Here is a 17,522-nt window from a genome sequence, read left to right on the forward strand (position 1 = left end):
CATGCATGGGGTTAAATATGAAGTTATAATATAATCTATCGGTTCCAATACAAGGACGAACACAGGAAGCCATTAGCCAGTCTATTTTGTTTTTACATACATCATAACAGATTAACATGCATGTATAGGCACAAATATGATTAATTATAATCTAGTAATATTGCAATTACATACCTTTAAACGAAGACGTTGACATGCTTTCGAATTCGGAATCAGATGACAAGAATGAATAAGAAAGAAAAAAAAGCAAGAAGAATGAGATACGAGAAGCAACTTATGAAGGAAAGAGAGAATGACGGAGTAATACATGAACCTTTGCCAGAAAAAAAATTAGTAATACATGAACGAAAGAATAAACGCTTAACATTTATTTTTAGATCATTTACATATATATATATATTTTTCCATTTTAATTTTCAGCAAAAAAAAGAAAAACTTCACATTTACTTTAGATCAATTACATATAAATTATTATTTACTTTTTTTTTGTTTTTACCAAAGAAGAAAACTTAACATTTATTTTAGATATTTTACATAAATTACTTGTAAGGAAAAGATATTTCACATATTAATATATACATATATATATTATACATATTATTTTTGTTTTTTCTCGATTAACCCATTGGTTACCCATAACCCTAATGGGTTTACCCCGATAAACCCACAAACCCGTTGGGCGAACCCATCAAAACCCATTTATTTATATGGGTATAAAAACTTAACCCATACCCGTTAAAATAATAGACAAACAGGGTAAACCCATGGGTTTTAACCCATTTTGACACCCCTAATGGGATGGTTTTCAGGGGAAACAGGCCGAGGGGTATAAACAAAGGGAAGATTCTGGACCTAAAGTTAATGGGCCGCGTTTTAAAAACCAGTGATCGAATCAGCCCACTAGAGGTCTTGTCTTTGGCCCGGTAAGCAGGGATGCTGAATTATCGGAGTCGGGGAAGAGACTCCGGTTGGATAATAATGCCTCTGGTCGACGCGGAGGAGCTTTCGACATCAGAATGTCTCCACAGTCGACGACGGGGAGACATTTATCGGACCATGAGAACTCGGGGGGGGGGGGGGGGGGTTCGCAATTGGCCTTGGAGGTTGTCCATCGGGATAAGGAGATGGTCCTGGTTAGTGAACCGCCGGATTCCGAGGCGGTAAATTCTCGAGAATGACGGGTTGCCCCAGTGGTTCTTGGAAGTTTCTATAGAATCATGATGAATGTACTGTTATGGAATTGTCGGGGGGCCAATAAGCCTAGTTTCCGGAGGTCAATTCGTTATATTTTGAAAAGATTTCCTACGGATATGCTAGCTTTGTTTGAGACACATGCAGGGGGTGATCGTGCTAGTCGGATTTGCCAAGGGTTGGGGTTTGAGAACTCCTTTCGGGTTGATGCTGTAGGGCAGAGTGGAGGCCTATGGTTGTTGTGGCGAACCGGTGTAGGGACTGTGACAATTGTGGCTACATCGGATCAATTTATTCATGCGACAGTCACTAATGGCACAGAAAAGATCCACGTTATAGCGGTGTATGCTGCCCCGTCGGTAAGTCGTAAAAGTGGTCTATGGGAAGTTTAAAGGCGGAGATTAAGGGGTCATAGAGCAATTGACTGTTGGAGGAGATTTCAATACAATAATTAGAGTGGACGAACGATCGGGTGGGAATGGCCAAATTTCACCAGATTCGTTAGCATCTGGCGAATGGATTAGCAACTATCGTTAATCGATATGGGTTTTATGGGAAGTAGGTATACATGGAGGAGGGGTCGAGTTCAAAGCACATTTATCGCTAAGCGGTTGGACCGTATTTTATGTTGTGCACAAGCACAGTTAAAATGGCAAGAAGCGGTAATTACACACCTCCCCATTCTAGCTTCTGATCATGCTCCCCTTTACCTGCAGTTGTGCCCAGAAGCAAAAGGGGATCCAAGTAAGCGACCCTTTGGGTTTGAAGCGGCCTGGTTACACCACCCGGGCTTTAAAGACCTGCTTTCCACTTCTTGGAATAATGAGTTGGCAACACCGGAAGCTCTGCAATTGTTACAAAGTAAGCTGAAAAAATGGAACCGAGAAATTTTTGGTGATGTGAACAAGCGAAAGTTTCATTTGCTGGAAGAGTTAAAAGTGGTCCAAGATATGTTAAACTCTACTCAGACTAATGATTTAATTTCCAAGGAAGAGCAGTTAAGTCCAGAGTTGGATGTCGTCTTGGAACAAGAAGAAATGATTTGGTTCCAGAAATCTAGAGAGAAATGGATAGTATTGGGCGATAGAAATACGACTTATTTCCATACATCAACTATTGTTCGAAGAAGAAGGAATCATATAGAAATGCTCAAGAAAGATGATGGGGTTTGGGTTTCGGATAGTTCAGAGTTTGAGACATTGGCAGTGGGCTATTATAAGAAACTCTACTCTATGGAGGACGTGGACCAAGGTGGTGAGCCGTTACCGCAGGTTGGTTTTGATGGTCTGTCAAGGGAGGAAGTGGGTTCACTGAACAAATTGTTTACGGGTGCAGAGGTACAGGAAGCATTGCGGTGCATGGGGCTTATAAAGCTCTGGGACCGGATGGTTATCAACCAATATTCTATCAACACTGTTAGGAAACGGTGGGTGATTCGGCTATCCGTTTCGTGTATAATTTCTTTCAGTCGAATGAGCTACCTTGTGGGGCAAATGACGCGTTGTTGGTCCTTATAGAAAATGTTGAAAGACCGGAGCGGATTATGCAGTTTAGACCGATAAGTTTATGTAATGTTCTGTTCAAAGTCATTACTAAAGTTATGGTTCTAAGGTTAAAGAAGTTGATGAATAAATTAATTGGTCCAGCGCAGACGAGTTTTATTCTAGGGAGGCTTGGTCACGATAACATTGTTGTGGTCCAAGAGGATGTTCATTCAATGAGACACAAGAAAGGACGTAAAGGTTGGATGCTGCTGAAATTGGATCTTGAGAAAGCCTATGACCGCATTCGATGGGATTTTCTTGAAGAAACGCTTCGTGTGGCGGGATTACCCGCAAGGTGGATACATTGGATTATGAAGTGTGTTATGAGTCCGTCCATGTCGGTGTTGTGGAATGGGGACCGGACCGAACCTTTCAAAGCGGAGAGAGGGTTGCGCCAAGGAGACCCACTTTCGCCATACCTGTTTGTGCTCTGTCTTGAGCGTTTGTGCCATCAAATAGAGTTCTCAGTTGCCTCCAAGGCATGGAAACCAATTACTATAGCCTGTGGAGGTCCAAAGCTCTCCCATGTGTGTTTTGCAGACGATTTAATACTCTTTGCAGAGGCATCAGTTGGACAAATACGAGATATAAGAAAGGTTTTAGAACAGTTCTGTCTTGCTTCGGGGCAGAAAGTGAGCCTTGAAAAATCTAAGATATTCTTCTTGGATAATGTTGGGAGAGAGTTAGCCACCATGATCAGTGAGGAAAGCGGTATTAAGGCTACTGGGGATTTGGGGAAGTATCTGGGTATGCCTATACTTCATAAGCGCATATATAAGGACACTTTCAGTGGTGTGTTGGAGAGAGTCTCCTCGAAACTATCTGGTTGGAAGGGACGTTTCTTGAGTTTTGCAGGAAGAGTGCATTGACGAAAGTTGTGTTGACATCTATCCCGGTTCACTCTATGAGCACAATTGCATTGCCAGCTAGCACATTGGATAGACTGGATCAGATCTCGAGGTCCTTCTTATGGGGAAGTACATATGCAAAAAAAAAAGCAACAGCTTCTGGCATGGCATCCGGTCTGTACTCCTAAATCGGAAGGGGGACTGGGTATTCGACAAGCAAAACAGATGAATAAGGCACTCCTTGCAAAAGTTGGTTTGCGCTTATTACATGACCGAGTTAACCTGTTGTCATGTGTTCTACGGAGCAAGTATAAAGTGGGTCTGGTGATGGATAGTTCATGGTTGAGAGTAAAGAGTAATTGGTCCTCAACGTGGCGTAGTGTGTGCGTGGGGATACGTGTGGTTGTGCTACCAGGCTTAAGTTGGGTTGTTGGTGATGGTCGTGACATCAAATTTTGGAGTGATCGATGGATGATGGGGGAGCCTCTCATTGGTTTGAGTACCGGTCAGCTCCCTGGAGGTTATGTGGACATTACAGTTTGTGACTTATGGAGCGAAGGTCGAGGATGGGACTTCGCATAAATCTCACCATATGTGCCAGATGCTATGCGGTTGATGCTGGGAGCCTTAGTGGTAGATTCGATCACGAGTGCCAAAGATCGTATATCATGGGGAGAGTGTTCTGATGGTTTGTTTACTGTTCGATCGGCTTATGATCTCCTAACTAGGGATCCTGCTCCGAAACAGAACATGAGGAGGTGGTATGATCGAGTGTGGAGGGTTTTTGCCCTGGAAAGAGTGAGAGTTTTTCTCTGATTAGTCTCCCACTAAGTGATTATAACAAACTGGAGAGGCATCGACGACATCTGAGTGACACCGCAGTTTATTCGGTGTGTAATCATGGATATGAGACTATTTTGCATGCTTTACGCGACTGTCCAGCCATTGCAGAAGTATGAGGGAGAATTATTCCACCATGACAGGTCCGTTCTTTCTTTATGTTATCTTTGTTGGAATGGTTATATGAGAATTTGAGTATTCAGGATGAGATAGATGGGACTCCATGGGCGACGAGATTTGCTATGTGTGTCTGGTGGGGTTGGAAATGGCGATGTGGGAATGTTTTTGATTCGTGTGGTAAATGTCGGGACCGGGTGTTATTTATTAAAAACATTGCTCGGGAAGTATATGTGGCACATATGACTACTCGAAGGAACCAGGTTGTTGTGAGGGAGGAGCGTTTGATCAAGTGGCTCCGTCCGAGTGCAGGGTGGATCAAATTAAATACAGATGGTGCCTCTAGAGGGAATCCCGGTTTGGCCACTGCTGGTGGTTTACTTCGGGATGAGGATGGTCAGTGGTGTGGTGGGTTTGTTTTGAACATTGGAATTTGTTCTGCACCTTTAGCAGGGTTGTGGGGTGTGTACTATGGACTGTATATTGCCTGGGAATGTCGAGTAACACGGTTAGAGTTGGAGGTGGATTCAGAGGTGGTAGTGGGTTTTTTGAAGACATGAATTATTGATGCTCATCCGTTGTCTTTCCTAGTACGGTTGTGCTATGGCCATTTATCGAGAGACTGCTTAGTCCGTATTTCACATGTGTATAGGGAAACTAATCGTCTGACAGATGGATTAGCGAACTATACGTTCACTTTGCCGTTAGGTTTTCAGATTCTCAACGCTCCGTCGAAGCCGGTGAAGTCGATTCAGTTAGAAGATGATCAAAGGTCTGCGCGCCTGTTTAATTTTGGGGAAGTTTATTCCCCTTTTTCCAACCAAAAAAAAATCACCATATTATAAAACTTAATTAACGAGACTAATTAAATTAAGAATATCAAACAATATTAGTATAAAACATAATTAACGAGACTAAAAAAGGGTAATAAACTAATAATTATGGGAATAAGAATCACCAATGCATCCTACGCCTTTCGATATTCCCAACCACGGCTTCTCGGACACCCGAACACGACGGTCTCTGCATCCGAACACCGCCACCGCCACCGCCAATGCTCCTCCTCCATCCACTGCCGACAGCATTACTCTCCGGTCTCTGTCTCGGTGCACTATGCGACCTCAGTTTCGACCTAAACGACGTTGTACTATCCGCCATGTAACCCGAGTTAAATTCTCCCGATAAGAAACAGAACCGGTGAGCATCAGCCTCCGCCTCCGCGTCCACCTCCACCTCCGCATCTGCTCTCCCGCTGGAACAGCATACGCTCCTCGCCGGAGACCCACCTGCGAACCGAGGTGTGCTCTGCGCCGTCGGGAACTTGCTACTGCACTCGTCCCATTCGGGTTTAGGCATTGACAAACGCGGTGGGACGCGACCGGAGAGAGGTGAAGAGAGCGTCCGTCGAAACGGGTTGTCTAAGAAATCCGACCCGGATAAACCGGGTCCTCGGATCCTAAAAGTTCCGGGTCGGGTTCCAGTATCTACCTCCACTATCTTAGCTGTCTCTTCGCCGTTGTTTCGATTTTCCAAAGATCCGGAGAATCTTTCCTGTAAGAAAAGTTCACATCAGCAACACTTTATACAACCTGGTTAAAAAAAGTTTATAATCTTTTTACAACTTGGTTCAAAAGCTTCTATCTGCTTACAAACTAGTTAAAAAAAGATTGGTTCAACTTTTTACATAAAGTTTCAATTATATTTTCAAATTCCTTGCAAAGTCTAATCATTTTTACAAAATTAGTTACGAAGTTTTTTTTTCTCTACTTAGAAAACAAAAAGTATAATCTTAACTTTTAAACTCGGTACGGTCAAAGTGGATAAGTTAGTTAATTACCGTGGACTTTCTCGCCGGAGCAGCATTGCCGAGACGGCGGAGAGCTCTCTGAAACTTAACAGTGGCTTGAGCTCTAATAAGTGCTTCCATACTCCGGAGAGTCGCCGCCGCTTGTTTCCGTACCAAATAGCCTCTAACCAAAGCTTGTATCTTAACCACTCCTCTCAAAGCTCTCAACGCTTTTCTCGCCTTTACGTTACAAAACATAACGGCTCAGTTACTTAATAATTAAAAATATTTAAAAAGATTAGAAAAAAAAATTGTTAGTACCAAGAAGCCTCTAAAGGTACATTGGATCTGCATAGCGGCACAATTCTCACGGCTTTTTCCACCTCCTCCTCCTAGCGGACCACTCTTTCCTTGACCTTGGAGCCTTACAACCGCAGCAGCCGCTTTGGCCGCCGCGACCGCTGCGTCAGCTGCAGCAGCTGTGGCCGCAGCAACCGCTATTGCATGTGTTCTACGCTCTTTCTCCTCTTGCCCAGCCGCGTAGAACGACCTTAGCCACGCAGCTTCTTTCTCGGAGATGTTAGGTGGTATAGTCTCGTAGTTGTCGCATAAAGAACGGTCAAGGCGGTTGGAAATGGCTCCGGTGTCGGAACCAGAACAGGACGACGGTTTGATTCCGAACAAACCTTTGAACCATCTCGAAGCTCGACCCATTTTTGTCTCTCTCTTTACTCTGTCGTCAACTTTGTGAGATTGGTTTCTCGTAATGGTTTATTTAGTTTTGGTTTCACTTGTAAGTGGAAAAAATTATGACCAACACAAAAAAAATATACTTATTAGTTTGGTTTCACTTTTATTTTACTTATTTATGGACCAACACAAAAGGTCTATTTTTTAATTTACAAATTTGTAAATAAATTAAAATGAAGATACGACGAAAGTGTGCGTACGATTGGTCGTGATAGACTCATTCCGTTTGTTACACTTTCCTACCATTGAAATTTATCGAACTTAAAATTGTATCACTTGGGTCTATGTGATGAAACATGAAAAATAAAACAAATCATATACTATGTAATTGTAGCCAATATATGTATTTAACGTATAAAGCTGGACACTGTATTCTTTTGCTTCGGATTTTTTTGGTGAGATAATATTTTCTTATAAATTATGATATGTGTTGTCTATTGTTTCTACATATTATGCTATATGCATACGCCTTGGAACTCCAACTTGATTAACTTTTTATAAAGTTCTGATAAAAGAAGAAATTGGCAGTAAAAACAGTGAAAAGGAGAACGTAACGCTCTTCTTGGCCGCCTTATAAGCAGATAATATGGTTATAAAATTATGTTTCTTCTTACTTTAATATAATTCCAAATGTTTCGTAAATTAATCTTATCGTATGATGGTAAATAAATTATCTTTAAGAAAAAGCTATTGCTATCTGTTAACTAGACTATCGTTCCATGGTTATCCTTATAATGTGTTTTGATAATGTTATTATCTGGTACAGAAACATATTTAGCATAGTCCAAAACTCCAAACTATGTCATGTTGCATCCATATGCTCAGAGCATTATTTATTTGGAGCCAGTATAGTCGTATTTGGAGCCTATATAGTCGAAATCATTGCATATTTTCATCTGAAATCATGATCCTCTTATAGAGAAATAAAATATTAAAATAAAAGAGAAAAAAAAATTCTGTTTTACATAAAACAGATCCTGCAGGCAGCAGTACTGACTCCACTCACTAGACGAGCCCCCTAACATGTCAAGTTAGTTCACAGCCTTTGTCATTTTCTACTACCCAAAACTCTATCAATTTGGTAAAGTCGAAAACGAAATTTCTTGTGAGTTGAGACCAACCCATTATTTAATTTTTATTTTCAAGAATATAACAAAAAGAATATTTGTCTTATCAATTTTATCATCTTCTTCTAATTATGACTCAATGGAAAACGGTGATTTAATATTCAAAGTCTGGTTTAAAGATGTGTGAGAGCGAAACTTAAGTTTAAAAAACTGATAGAGAGAGCAGTCCAATGTTATAGAGTGGATTAGCTATATACAAAAATGTTATTTTAAAAGTTTGAACCAGAGAAGATAAAAAGAAGTAGATAAAAAGAAGAGAATCTAGAGTGAGGTCACGTATCTCTTATACAATTATGGAAGTAAAAAGTCTTTGCCCCTTCGGTCATTTGAATTTGCCAATCTCTTTCTTTCCCCTGCGATCCTTCTTGTTCTTCAATACGACGTACACTTGTTCGTTCGACGTCCTATTTTATTTTTTCCTTTTTCTCTTACGATTTTTGTATTTCAAGATATCAATTATTGAGTACAGAAAATCAATTATTTGGGTACCTTGATTTTGCACGTGAACCTTATATGCTTTTGGGATCATCAATGTGGTTGTGTGCTTGTTGCTTGTTTTGGATATCATAAAAGAAAAACATAAAAAAAAATTGTAAGATAAATTGGCATGGGCTTGAGTCCAAGACTATGCCGGGTAATATCCATTTTGGTTTTCACTGAGTTTTTGATTTTTCAAATCGATTAGTAAGACATTTTCTTTCACTGCCGGACTTGAATCGATTAGTACATTCATGATTCAGCGTTTGTAATGATTTACTTCTAATGAACATGCGTGTCTACTCTCGTCTAACAGAGGAATTTTTTTTTACATTCTTAAAATTACGTAGATTTGAATTTGGAATATGATGCAGCCACTAGACACATAAAACGAGAAGTCAAGAACACAAACCATTCATAGTAAATAGTCCCCAGGACTATGGGCTTTTTTGTTCATCAAATTAGGCACAGTGCCAACAACTTACATAACTGGTAAAGTTAAATTCGTATGGGCTAAGTAAGTCATTGAAACGGCCCGATTGCGTCTTGATTTTTTTTTTTTTTTTTTTTTTTTTTTTTCGTAACAAACGAAAGTTACCACCAAGTGATTCGATAATATGGAGAATGAAAACGAAAGTTACCACCAACTATATGGAGAACGTTATATCTATGGAAGAATGTATCATTTGATTTGTATTATAATATGTTTAATTAATACTAAAACCCATAAAAGAAGACAATTATGTGGAACAATAATCTTGGATTTATTATACTCATATACAGTATCCTTTTAGACATCAGACTACTAGAACTCGGCTAAAACCTCCAACTATGTAGAGAAACTCTTAAACTTCGAAAAATGAAAACGAGTGAAACGTTACATGACCAAAGAACCGACCAGCATAGACTATATAGTAACCATTCCCTTGAATCGGTTTGATTTCTTGTTCAAGTGTAACTAGAATCAGCTCCAACAGAATTATTAACAAAGAAATTATCGGTTTTCTACACCAATTAGTGAAACTCATCAACGGTTTTATCCCAGAGGAGATATACATCTAAACGGTTTGGTGTATGAACTTGATAATTCTTATGTTTATATTAATCTCCACGCTTTTCTTTAAACTAAATTTTACGCGAGTTTATTCTTTTGATGCATGTGAGATCCGGCTACATATGGCTACATTACTTAAGTCGGGTTGGGACTTGGACCACTTGGTGCAATAACCAGGATGTGATACCATGTTATTATACGGTTCATATATAGACTTTAACTTAGAACTATAGATAGTAATTAGTGTAGTCTTATATTGTATTACTCTAGGCTCCATCCCACTTTTGATTTGGTTCACTTACATTGTAAATGAACCAAAACTAAAGATCTACTCGATGCAATCTAATTAGCTCCATTAACATATTAAAACGAACAACATTTCTATTTGTCATACTCGATAATTTGTTTGTTTTGCCCTTGCAGGTTAAATCGTGCGCTGGTCAAATAATTAAGGAGAGTCAAATTATTGGGTCTACATATTTCAAAATCAAGACATGTGAATTGAGGAAAGAAAGAACAAAAGGTCTAGGTGAAAAAGCCCTAAAAAGAGCAAGAAAAGGGAAACATGTGGAGAAAAGAGTGTCCCACAGGCAAGTCATGTGTTCATGAATCGTACTTATGACATCTTCTTAATATACATCCATATTTTTTTGATATTACATGCAACTTGCAATATGTAAGTATCTATATAAAATTTATATCGTCAATTTACTAAATAAAATTTATAAATTCAGAACAAAAACCAAGTTGGGTCGGCCCTCATATTTTTTTATCACTGACTGCAGAATTTTTGTGATCGATGCAAGTTTCCAAATTGTGATATAATTAAATGAATTATTGCACTAAACGTAGTATACTGAATTCGAATATATGATATGATGGATGTTTAACTATCTTCAAGATAACTATATGTGGAATACGATATATATTAACTTTTACTTTCATGGATGGACCATACATACATATATATGACGTATGCTTGAACGTTATATATATTCAAGTCAATCTACTTATCTACATCACTGCTATGTCATATATTATCACAGTTTTTCATTTATAAAACCCTAAGATAGGTCCATAACACGTAAGTACATGTTTGAATCTTGATTAAACTAGTCTCAAGATTTTGTCTAGGATAACCTTGCCTGAAAGTACGATATCACCACTTGCAACGTAAATCTCTTTATAATTTTAAATATTAGATAATAATTTTGTGGAGAAGATTTTCTTAAAATGGGGTTATGTCACCTCTTTACTATTTATTTTTGGGAATTATATGACAGAGATGGGTATGAGATTGTGATAGTGTTGGTTATAAGGTGGACAAATAAATTAGGGCATTCGCCAATACATGCTTGTGTAGGCTCCCATGTATGTGCATGTGTTTTGGTCTCTCATAGCATGGTGGTTTAGTTTATGTCCTTTCACTTTTATTCATTATTTAATTTTGTAATATGTGTTTTTGTTTGTGGTCTTGTTATCACATGTCTGTCCACTATTGGCTATAAATTGGGATGGATTGTTACCATAAATGGAACCCATGTGACATGAAAAGATAGCTTTTGCTTATGGTCATGAACATATAGATACACTTGGATATATATATATACATATATATATATAGTTTTGAGTGGCTAGATATTTATCAATAATTATATATAGAAGTTGAGCTGATCTACTAAGAAAGATAAGCTATAAAATAACTTTGACTTATAGATACATTTTTTTGTCGAAAGACTTATAGATGCATTAATATACATATATTCCATGTGTCATATTATATATATAGCTTCCCACCATTTATAATATATATCTAAAACAGCATCCACCAAGGTTCTTAGATGGATATGTTCCCAATCATATTAATAAATAGTTTTCATACATTAATTTACATTATCATTAGTGCACTGAGAGGTTTTTGCAGGATTCAATTGAGAATGTGGACTAGTACAATTGCATTATAAGCACTCAAGTGTCAAACATGTACATGATTAAAAAGGGTTGACACAAAATCAATGATATGATTAACTAATGTTTCGCCAGTATATAAGATTCCTCAAATTAGAGAACACTCACAAGAATGTTATTTTTGTTTAATCCGTGCGTGTAATTATGTTTTCTACAAGATTCTTCAAACAAATGAAGTCGTTTTCAATAGATCTTCTTTGGTCTAAACAAACCTATATATGGATAGTTAAGTATCATGTAGAAGCGTTTTCTTACATTATTAAAACCTAGATAATATAACATTGCAATTTACATCTTTAATCAGTGCATTGTTGTTGGCCGCAAAATCTTTAAAACCGGCTGTGGAGAAAGAGTGCCCAAACTTACTATTTGGTAGCTTGTAAATGCATGCAGTAAGTTCGGGCAAAAAGGAAGATATAGATGAACTAATTAATCCATTGTGATATTCTTACTTCTCTGTTAAAGAAACATAGGTCAATTTAATAAATAGTGAGTGAGAAGAAGTGAAGGGTAAGTAAATAAAGGGAGGCCCCCTCGTGTGGAATGTGAGCAGTACACTCCAATTATATAACTTGTGCTCTGTCTTAATTTGTGGGACATCTGCCACTGTTCTGCTTCTTCTTCACTTTCTCCCTCTCTCTCAAGTCTCAACTACTTTTGTCTTCTCTCTCTCTCCCTCCCTCCCCCACACAAATGTTATCTATTTTTGGGGCAGTGAAAATTAACTTCTTCTTATTTTTTTGGCTCCAACCTTTCTCTTCTTTCTTGATCTATATATTTTTCACCATTTATTACACTTTTTCATAGCTTAGATTCTTTTTTCATCAAAATGGAATCTTTTTCATTCTAGGTGATTCAAAGAATAGGAAAACCTGAGGAAATAGGTCTATAGTTTCTATATATAACACCTATATAGCTAGCTAGCTATAATAAGGTTTGAATTATAAGCATTCAACGCTTGAATCTTTTATTTTTGGTAAACAACGCTTGTTAATGTTATACTATTTATCACCCGAATGATGAAGGTTCATGAAAATTTCGGAGATATATGCTTCTGTCAGAAGACTGTACATGGAGATGTGGCCAAATAAAGACCACAATAAGAGAGTTTTATTTGTAGATTTTCGAAAAGAAAAAAAAATTAACACTTCGGTTTGCAAAATTTGATCTATTAAACCATTACGATACATACTTATGTGTATGTGTGTAATCTATGTTTCCTCGTGATTAAAGATTAATTCTCAGTTGGTTGGTATGAAATTATTAAATACTAGTTCCTGTAAATTTTGTTTGCACTTTGTTGAAATTGAATGAGAAATGAAAAAGATTCTTCCACAGTTACACTATTTTCGAAATTTGTCCTCTTTTCCCCAATTTTTTTTAGTAATTATGTTTCAGAGGATAAGTTCAGCACTTCAATAATTGGTACCCAATTTGTCACATAAGATTTTAGTAGTACGAAGTTATTCTGAGAGGAGGCAGTACCATCATTTTTATTAAATACTAGTGTGAATTATCAAATTATATTTACAACTCAATGAAATATTACAAAACGTTTCTGCTTTGCCAATGTAAACTATGGTACTCAGAATTACATATTTGTATATATATGAACATTATGATGTACAGTAGGTATTATGGATCGCAGCTGTGCATTCTATTTTTATCTAACTTATAAATGGGGATGTGGTGCTACTAAATACTAATTATGCAAAAAATGGGGATGTGGTACTAATAAATTAATTATTGCACTGACAAAAATTTATGAACTATAGCATTAAATCATTGTATTAAATCTATCCTGGCACCACTAATAAAAGATACAATCTAAAGAAAAGAAAGGAGAGAATACAATATTTAATTATTGAAAATAGGGGGATTTTCAAAAATATTCTTTTTCTATATCACTTTTAAAAAATATCTTTTGATGGTGTCCATTTTCAAAAATAACCCTTTTTAATATATAAAATGACAAAATTATAAACCCTAAACCCCAAATACTAAACCCTATCCCTTAAAAACTATATCCTAAATGTAAATTAGAAACTCAAACCTAAAAAAACAAATTCTAAAAATTAATTTAATATAGGGTAATTGTGTAAAAAATGACAAAAATGAAAATATTCAAAAAAAAAGACATTTTTGAAAATGGGTATGCCAAAAAGAGCATTTTTAACAAATTCTCTTCAAAATAACACAAAATTAATACTCTCTTTTACTGTGCACAAAAAAATACTATCTCTCATAATTTTAAAATTATAATTTGCTATACTTATCTATTTAATAATGGCTTCGTTTAAAATCTCAATGTGGAATCACAAACAAAATACTGAATATTACAATAATTACTTTTTTTACAGTGTAGAATTGTAAAACGTCCCTTCCCAGATTTCTCTAAGGTCCTGAAATGAAAAAAAAACTCCTATATTGTTATATAAAAATCTTATATATGGAATATATAGGAATATGAACCATAGCCATCGAAATGCAGAACTATATGGATAAAATAATTTTATGATAGAATAAAATAAAAATATGTAGGAAAGAAAGATATGATGAGATGAGATGATGCAATACAATGGTCCTTGGGACTTGATATCTCTCTCTCTCTCTCTCATCTCTGAACAAAACAGCACTCTCTAGTCTACAGGGAATCCAAAACATTCATTCAGACCTGTCTGAATCTTTGAGACACAAGTTTTTGTTTCCCACAGGGTTGCCACTTTTTTTCCAAATTACCATATTACTCCCTTTCCTATTTTTATCACCCCCTCCCACCTCCCTAACACATTTTTCTTATCTATTAAGACTTTTTTTTTCTCTCCTTGAAATAAGTCTGTCTCTATAATTTAACAGTGAAATCTTCACTTCATACTATCTGAACTTACAAACTATTTTTAAAAATAAATTAATTTTGAATTAATTCTCTGTCGCTCCAGCTATATGGTCCCAACATCTTTTGTCTCAGATTGGGTGTAATTAAATGTTTAGTTGTGACATTTTTATAAAATTTCATGTGATTATTTTTGCATTCATGTGAACTTATTCAAGTATTTGGCATATGTAGAAGAAAATATTTTAAAAAACTCAGAAATTACTCCATATAAACGGCCAATCATAAGGGCATCGAAAAAAATAAGGAGAAGAAAAAGAAAAAAAATTGTTAAGTACATGATTAAAAAAAAAAGAGAAGAAAATGTTAAATTCTCAAGAAAGACAAAACTTTCTCCTTCTATGTAAAGAGAGATGGGAATAAAATTATAATTATAGGATTATAATTATAACTTTTCTTTTTTTGGGAAATTAATATTTAATAAAGCACCGTGATACGAATCAACGGCTCAGCCTCATCGCACTCACCGTCGTTCCCTATAGTATTCGCCACCACCGTCTTTAAAAGATCGTTCTCTACAGTCTCGGCGCATGTTAGCGTCTGTGACTTCTTAGCCTCCGAGTCCCAATCCGTGGTCCCCACAACGTACATCATAAGACCTGCGCAGCTAATCTGCGCCGCGAGTAGTCCTAACCAAAGCCCATTAAACCCAATTCCGGCCCAAAACCCGAGACCAACAGCCACCGGCATGCCCACCAGATAAAACGCTCCGAGGTTCACGTTCGCCGCCGTTGACGGCCGTGCTGTTCCTCTCACTACGCCGCATCCCACCGTCTGAGGACAGTTTCCGATCTCGCATAAACCCAATATCGGTAACGCCGCCGCTGTTAGCCGGAGAATCTCTTCGTCTCCGGTGAATATCCTCCCCCAAGCATTTCTAACGGAGTAAGCAAACGCCGCAGCAGTGATCCCCGTAACAGCCGCGAAAACGATAGACACCATGGCCGATAGCTTCGCCGTCCTGGGACGGTTCGCTCCAAGCTCGTTACCTACCCTAGTGGACACAGCGAAGCTGAGAGAAGACGGGAAAACGTAAAGAAACGATGTCGTCTGGATCAAAACGCCCATAGCAGCCACCGTCGATCTTGGATTCACGAGCAAACCGCAGAGAACGATCATGATCTCGTACCACCACCACTCCAAGCAAACAGAGACGCAGCTCGGACCCGCGAGACGAAGCAAAGGAGCCCAGCCGCGGAAACAATCACGGGTCGGGTCAGTCCATGTAGGCGCGTGAAGACCACTCGCCCAGACGTAGCAAACGAGGAAAGCTACGACGAAGAGGTTAGTGAGGGAGGAAGCGACGGCAACGCCGGTAAGACCAAGGCGGAGGTAAGAGACTAAGAAAAGATTAGCCGGGAGGTGAAAAAGAGCGCCGGAGAGAGAAGCTAGGGTTACGGGGTGAATGATGCCTTGAGCACGAAGGTAGATTCTGATTGGATGAAGAAGAGTGTTGGAGAGGAGATCAGGGAGGGAGAAGATGAGATACGTCTGAGCTAATTTAGCGATGTCGGGGTCTTGGTGAAGGTAAACCGAGATTTTGCCGACGTTGAACCAGAGAACCGAGATCGGTACGCAACAAACCAAGAGGAAAACCACGGTTCGATGAAGGGTTAGGGAGAGGAGTTTGAAGCGGTGAGCACCGAAGGCTTGAGAACAGAGTGGCTCCATACCAAGTGCTAAACCGGATAAAACAGAGTAACCGGTTATGTTAGCAAAGGCAATGGCGAGTGAACCGGCGGCTAATTCGAGGTCGCCAAGTCGGCCCAAGAAAAACATTGATACGGCTGAGCGTAGGTAGAGGACTAGAGCCGTCACGGCGATCGGAAAAGCTAGCGTGAAGAGAGTTTTAGCCTCCGTTACAGCTTCTGCCATTAGAGGAGATCCTCTGTTCTCGCAATGCCGGAGGTTTCTCTTTGTGGGTTCGTAGCTATTGATCGACAAGAGATCCAGGAAGATTCCGGTTCGGGATTCTTGGTTCTCTGAACCGGTGGTGGTTGTTGTTGATGAGTTACACATGACGGTGATGATGATGATGATGATGATGTGATGGATGAATCAAGAAGAAGATTAAGAAAGATTTGATATCTTAAACGGGGAAAGAGAAAGAGTTCTCTGATGATGAGTCTGCAGAGAGGTTTTAAGAGAAATGAGAAAGAGAGATTTTTTTTTTTTTTTTTGGTGCTTCTTCTCTCATCTCAGAGCTCTCTCTTACCATCTTAATAAAGGAGTTGGCAGACTTTTTTTTGCCCTTCATTTTCTATTTTTTTTTTCTAAAAAATTTCATGAAAAAGAATCTAAGCTACTTTTTTATGTATATTTTTTGTATATTTAATATACTTTTTGGGAATTTCTCGGAGTAGTTTTATCGATAATACATTAATAGTAAATTGACAATGTATCCATTTCTTTTTGGATACGACTGATTTGTGACATAAAATGGAAAAAAATAATCTAGAATCAATTACTTACCCTATATAATTACTGGTGGACCATATATGAAGATGTTGTATCCGATATGTATTACCAATCTATAAGTGTATATACGAGCCAAATCCCATCGATTCTTTTGAAAAACTACTAGTTCAAGAAAAATATATCATATATATTAGAAGAGAAACATTCTTGAATAAAAGCTGATGTGTGGTCGCACGAGAGAACTTTGTAATCAATTTATTATTAACTCTTAATATTTTATAATATTACATAAAATTGCCATTGCTATTCAATTTATTTATATACACAAAATTTTGTTCCTATAAATGTTAAAATTGGTAAATATTATTCAAATGTTAATAAATATTATCCTCTACATGTTTTCGAAATTATTTTCAAAACCTATGTATTATAATATAATAAAAAATTATAACAAGAAATGTAAAAAATATTTATTTAAATCATATTTTCAAAAATATAAATAATATTAC

The 17,522-nt window shown here is 37.6% G+C and overlaps 2 protein-coding genes across 2 annotated transcripts; both read right to left on the reverse strand.

Annotated features, from left to right (window-relative positions):
- Window positions 1-5,379: 5,379 nt before the first annotated feature.
- Window positions 5,380-7,338, reverse strand: LOC104721954 (protein IQ-DOMAIN 25-like). The gene is made up of 3 exons (XM_087475555.1): window positions 6,648-7,338; window positions 6,378-6,566; window positions 5,380-6,091 (listed from the first exon to the last, which is right to left on the reverse strand). Exons 1-3 carry the CDS (start codon window positions 7,038-7,040, stop codon window positions 5,495-5,497), a joined length of 1,179 nt encoding a protein of 392 aa, XP_087331681.1. The 5' UTR covers window positions 7,041-7,338; the 3' UTR covers window positions 5,380-5,494.
- Window positions 7,339-14,778: 7,440 nt separating this feature from the next.
- On the reverse strand, window positions 14,779-16,893 carry LOC104721956 (protein DETOXIFICATION 51). Its single transcript, XM_010440033.2, has one exon. The coding sequence runs from the start codon at window positions 16,612-16,614 to the stop codon at window positions 15,013-15,015; it is 1,602 nt and encodes a 533-aa protein (XP_010438335.2). The 5' UTR covers window positions 16,615-16,893; the 3' UTR covers window positions 14,779-15,012.
- Window positions 16,894-17,522: the final 629 nt, after the last annotated feature.

The sequence above is a fragment of the Camelina sativa genome, chromosome 11 (assembly GCF_030686135.1).
Source record: "Camelina sativa cultivar CO46 ecotype springtype chromosome 11, ASM3068613v1".
Classification (NCBI taxonomy): Eukaryota; Viridiplantae; Streptophyta; class Magnoliopsida; order Brassicales; family Brassicaceae; genus Camelina; species Camelina sativa.

Bases quoted from the DNA above. Each gene is read 5' to 3' on its own strand.
- LOC104721956 (XM_010440033.2), bottom strand. From the start codon at position 16,614: ATGTGTAACTCATCAACAACAACCACCACCGGTTCAGAGAACCAAGAA.
- LOC104721954 (XM_087475555.1), bottom strand. From the start codon at position 7,040: ATGGGTCGAGCTTCGAGATGGTTCAAAGGTTTGTTCGGAATCAAACCG. The intron at 6,567-6,647 runs GTACTAACAATT...TGTAACGTAAAG, and splicing joins GTACCTTTAGAGGCTTCTTG to GCGAGAAAAGCGTTGAGAGC. The intron at 6,092-6,377 runs GTAATTAACTAA...CTTTTCTTACAG, and splicing joins CTCCGGCGAGAAAGTCCACG to GAAAGATTCTCCGGATCTTT.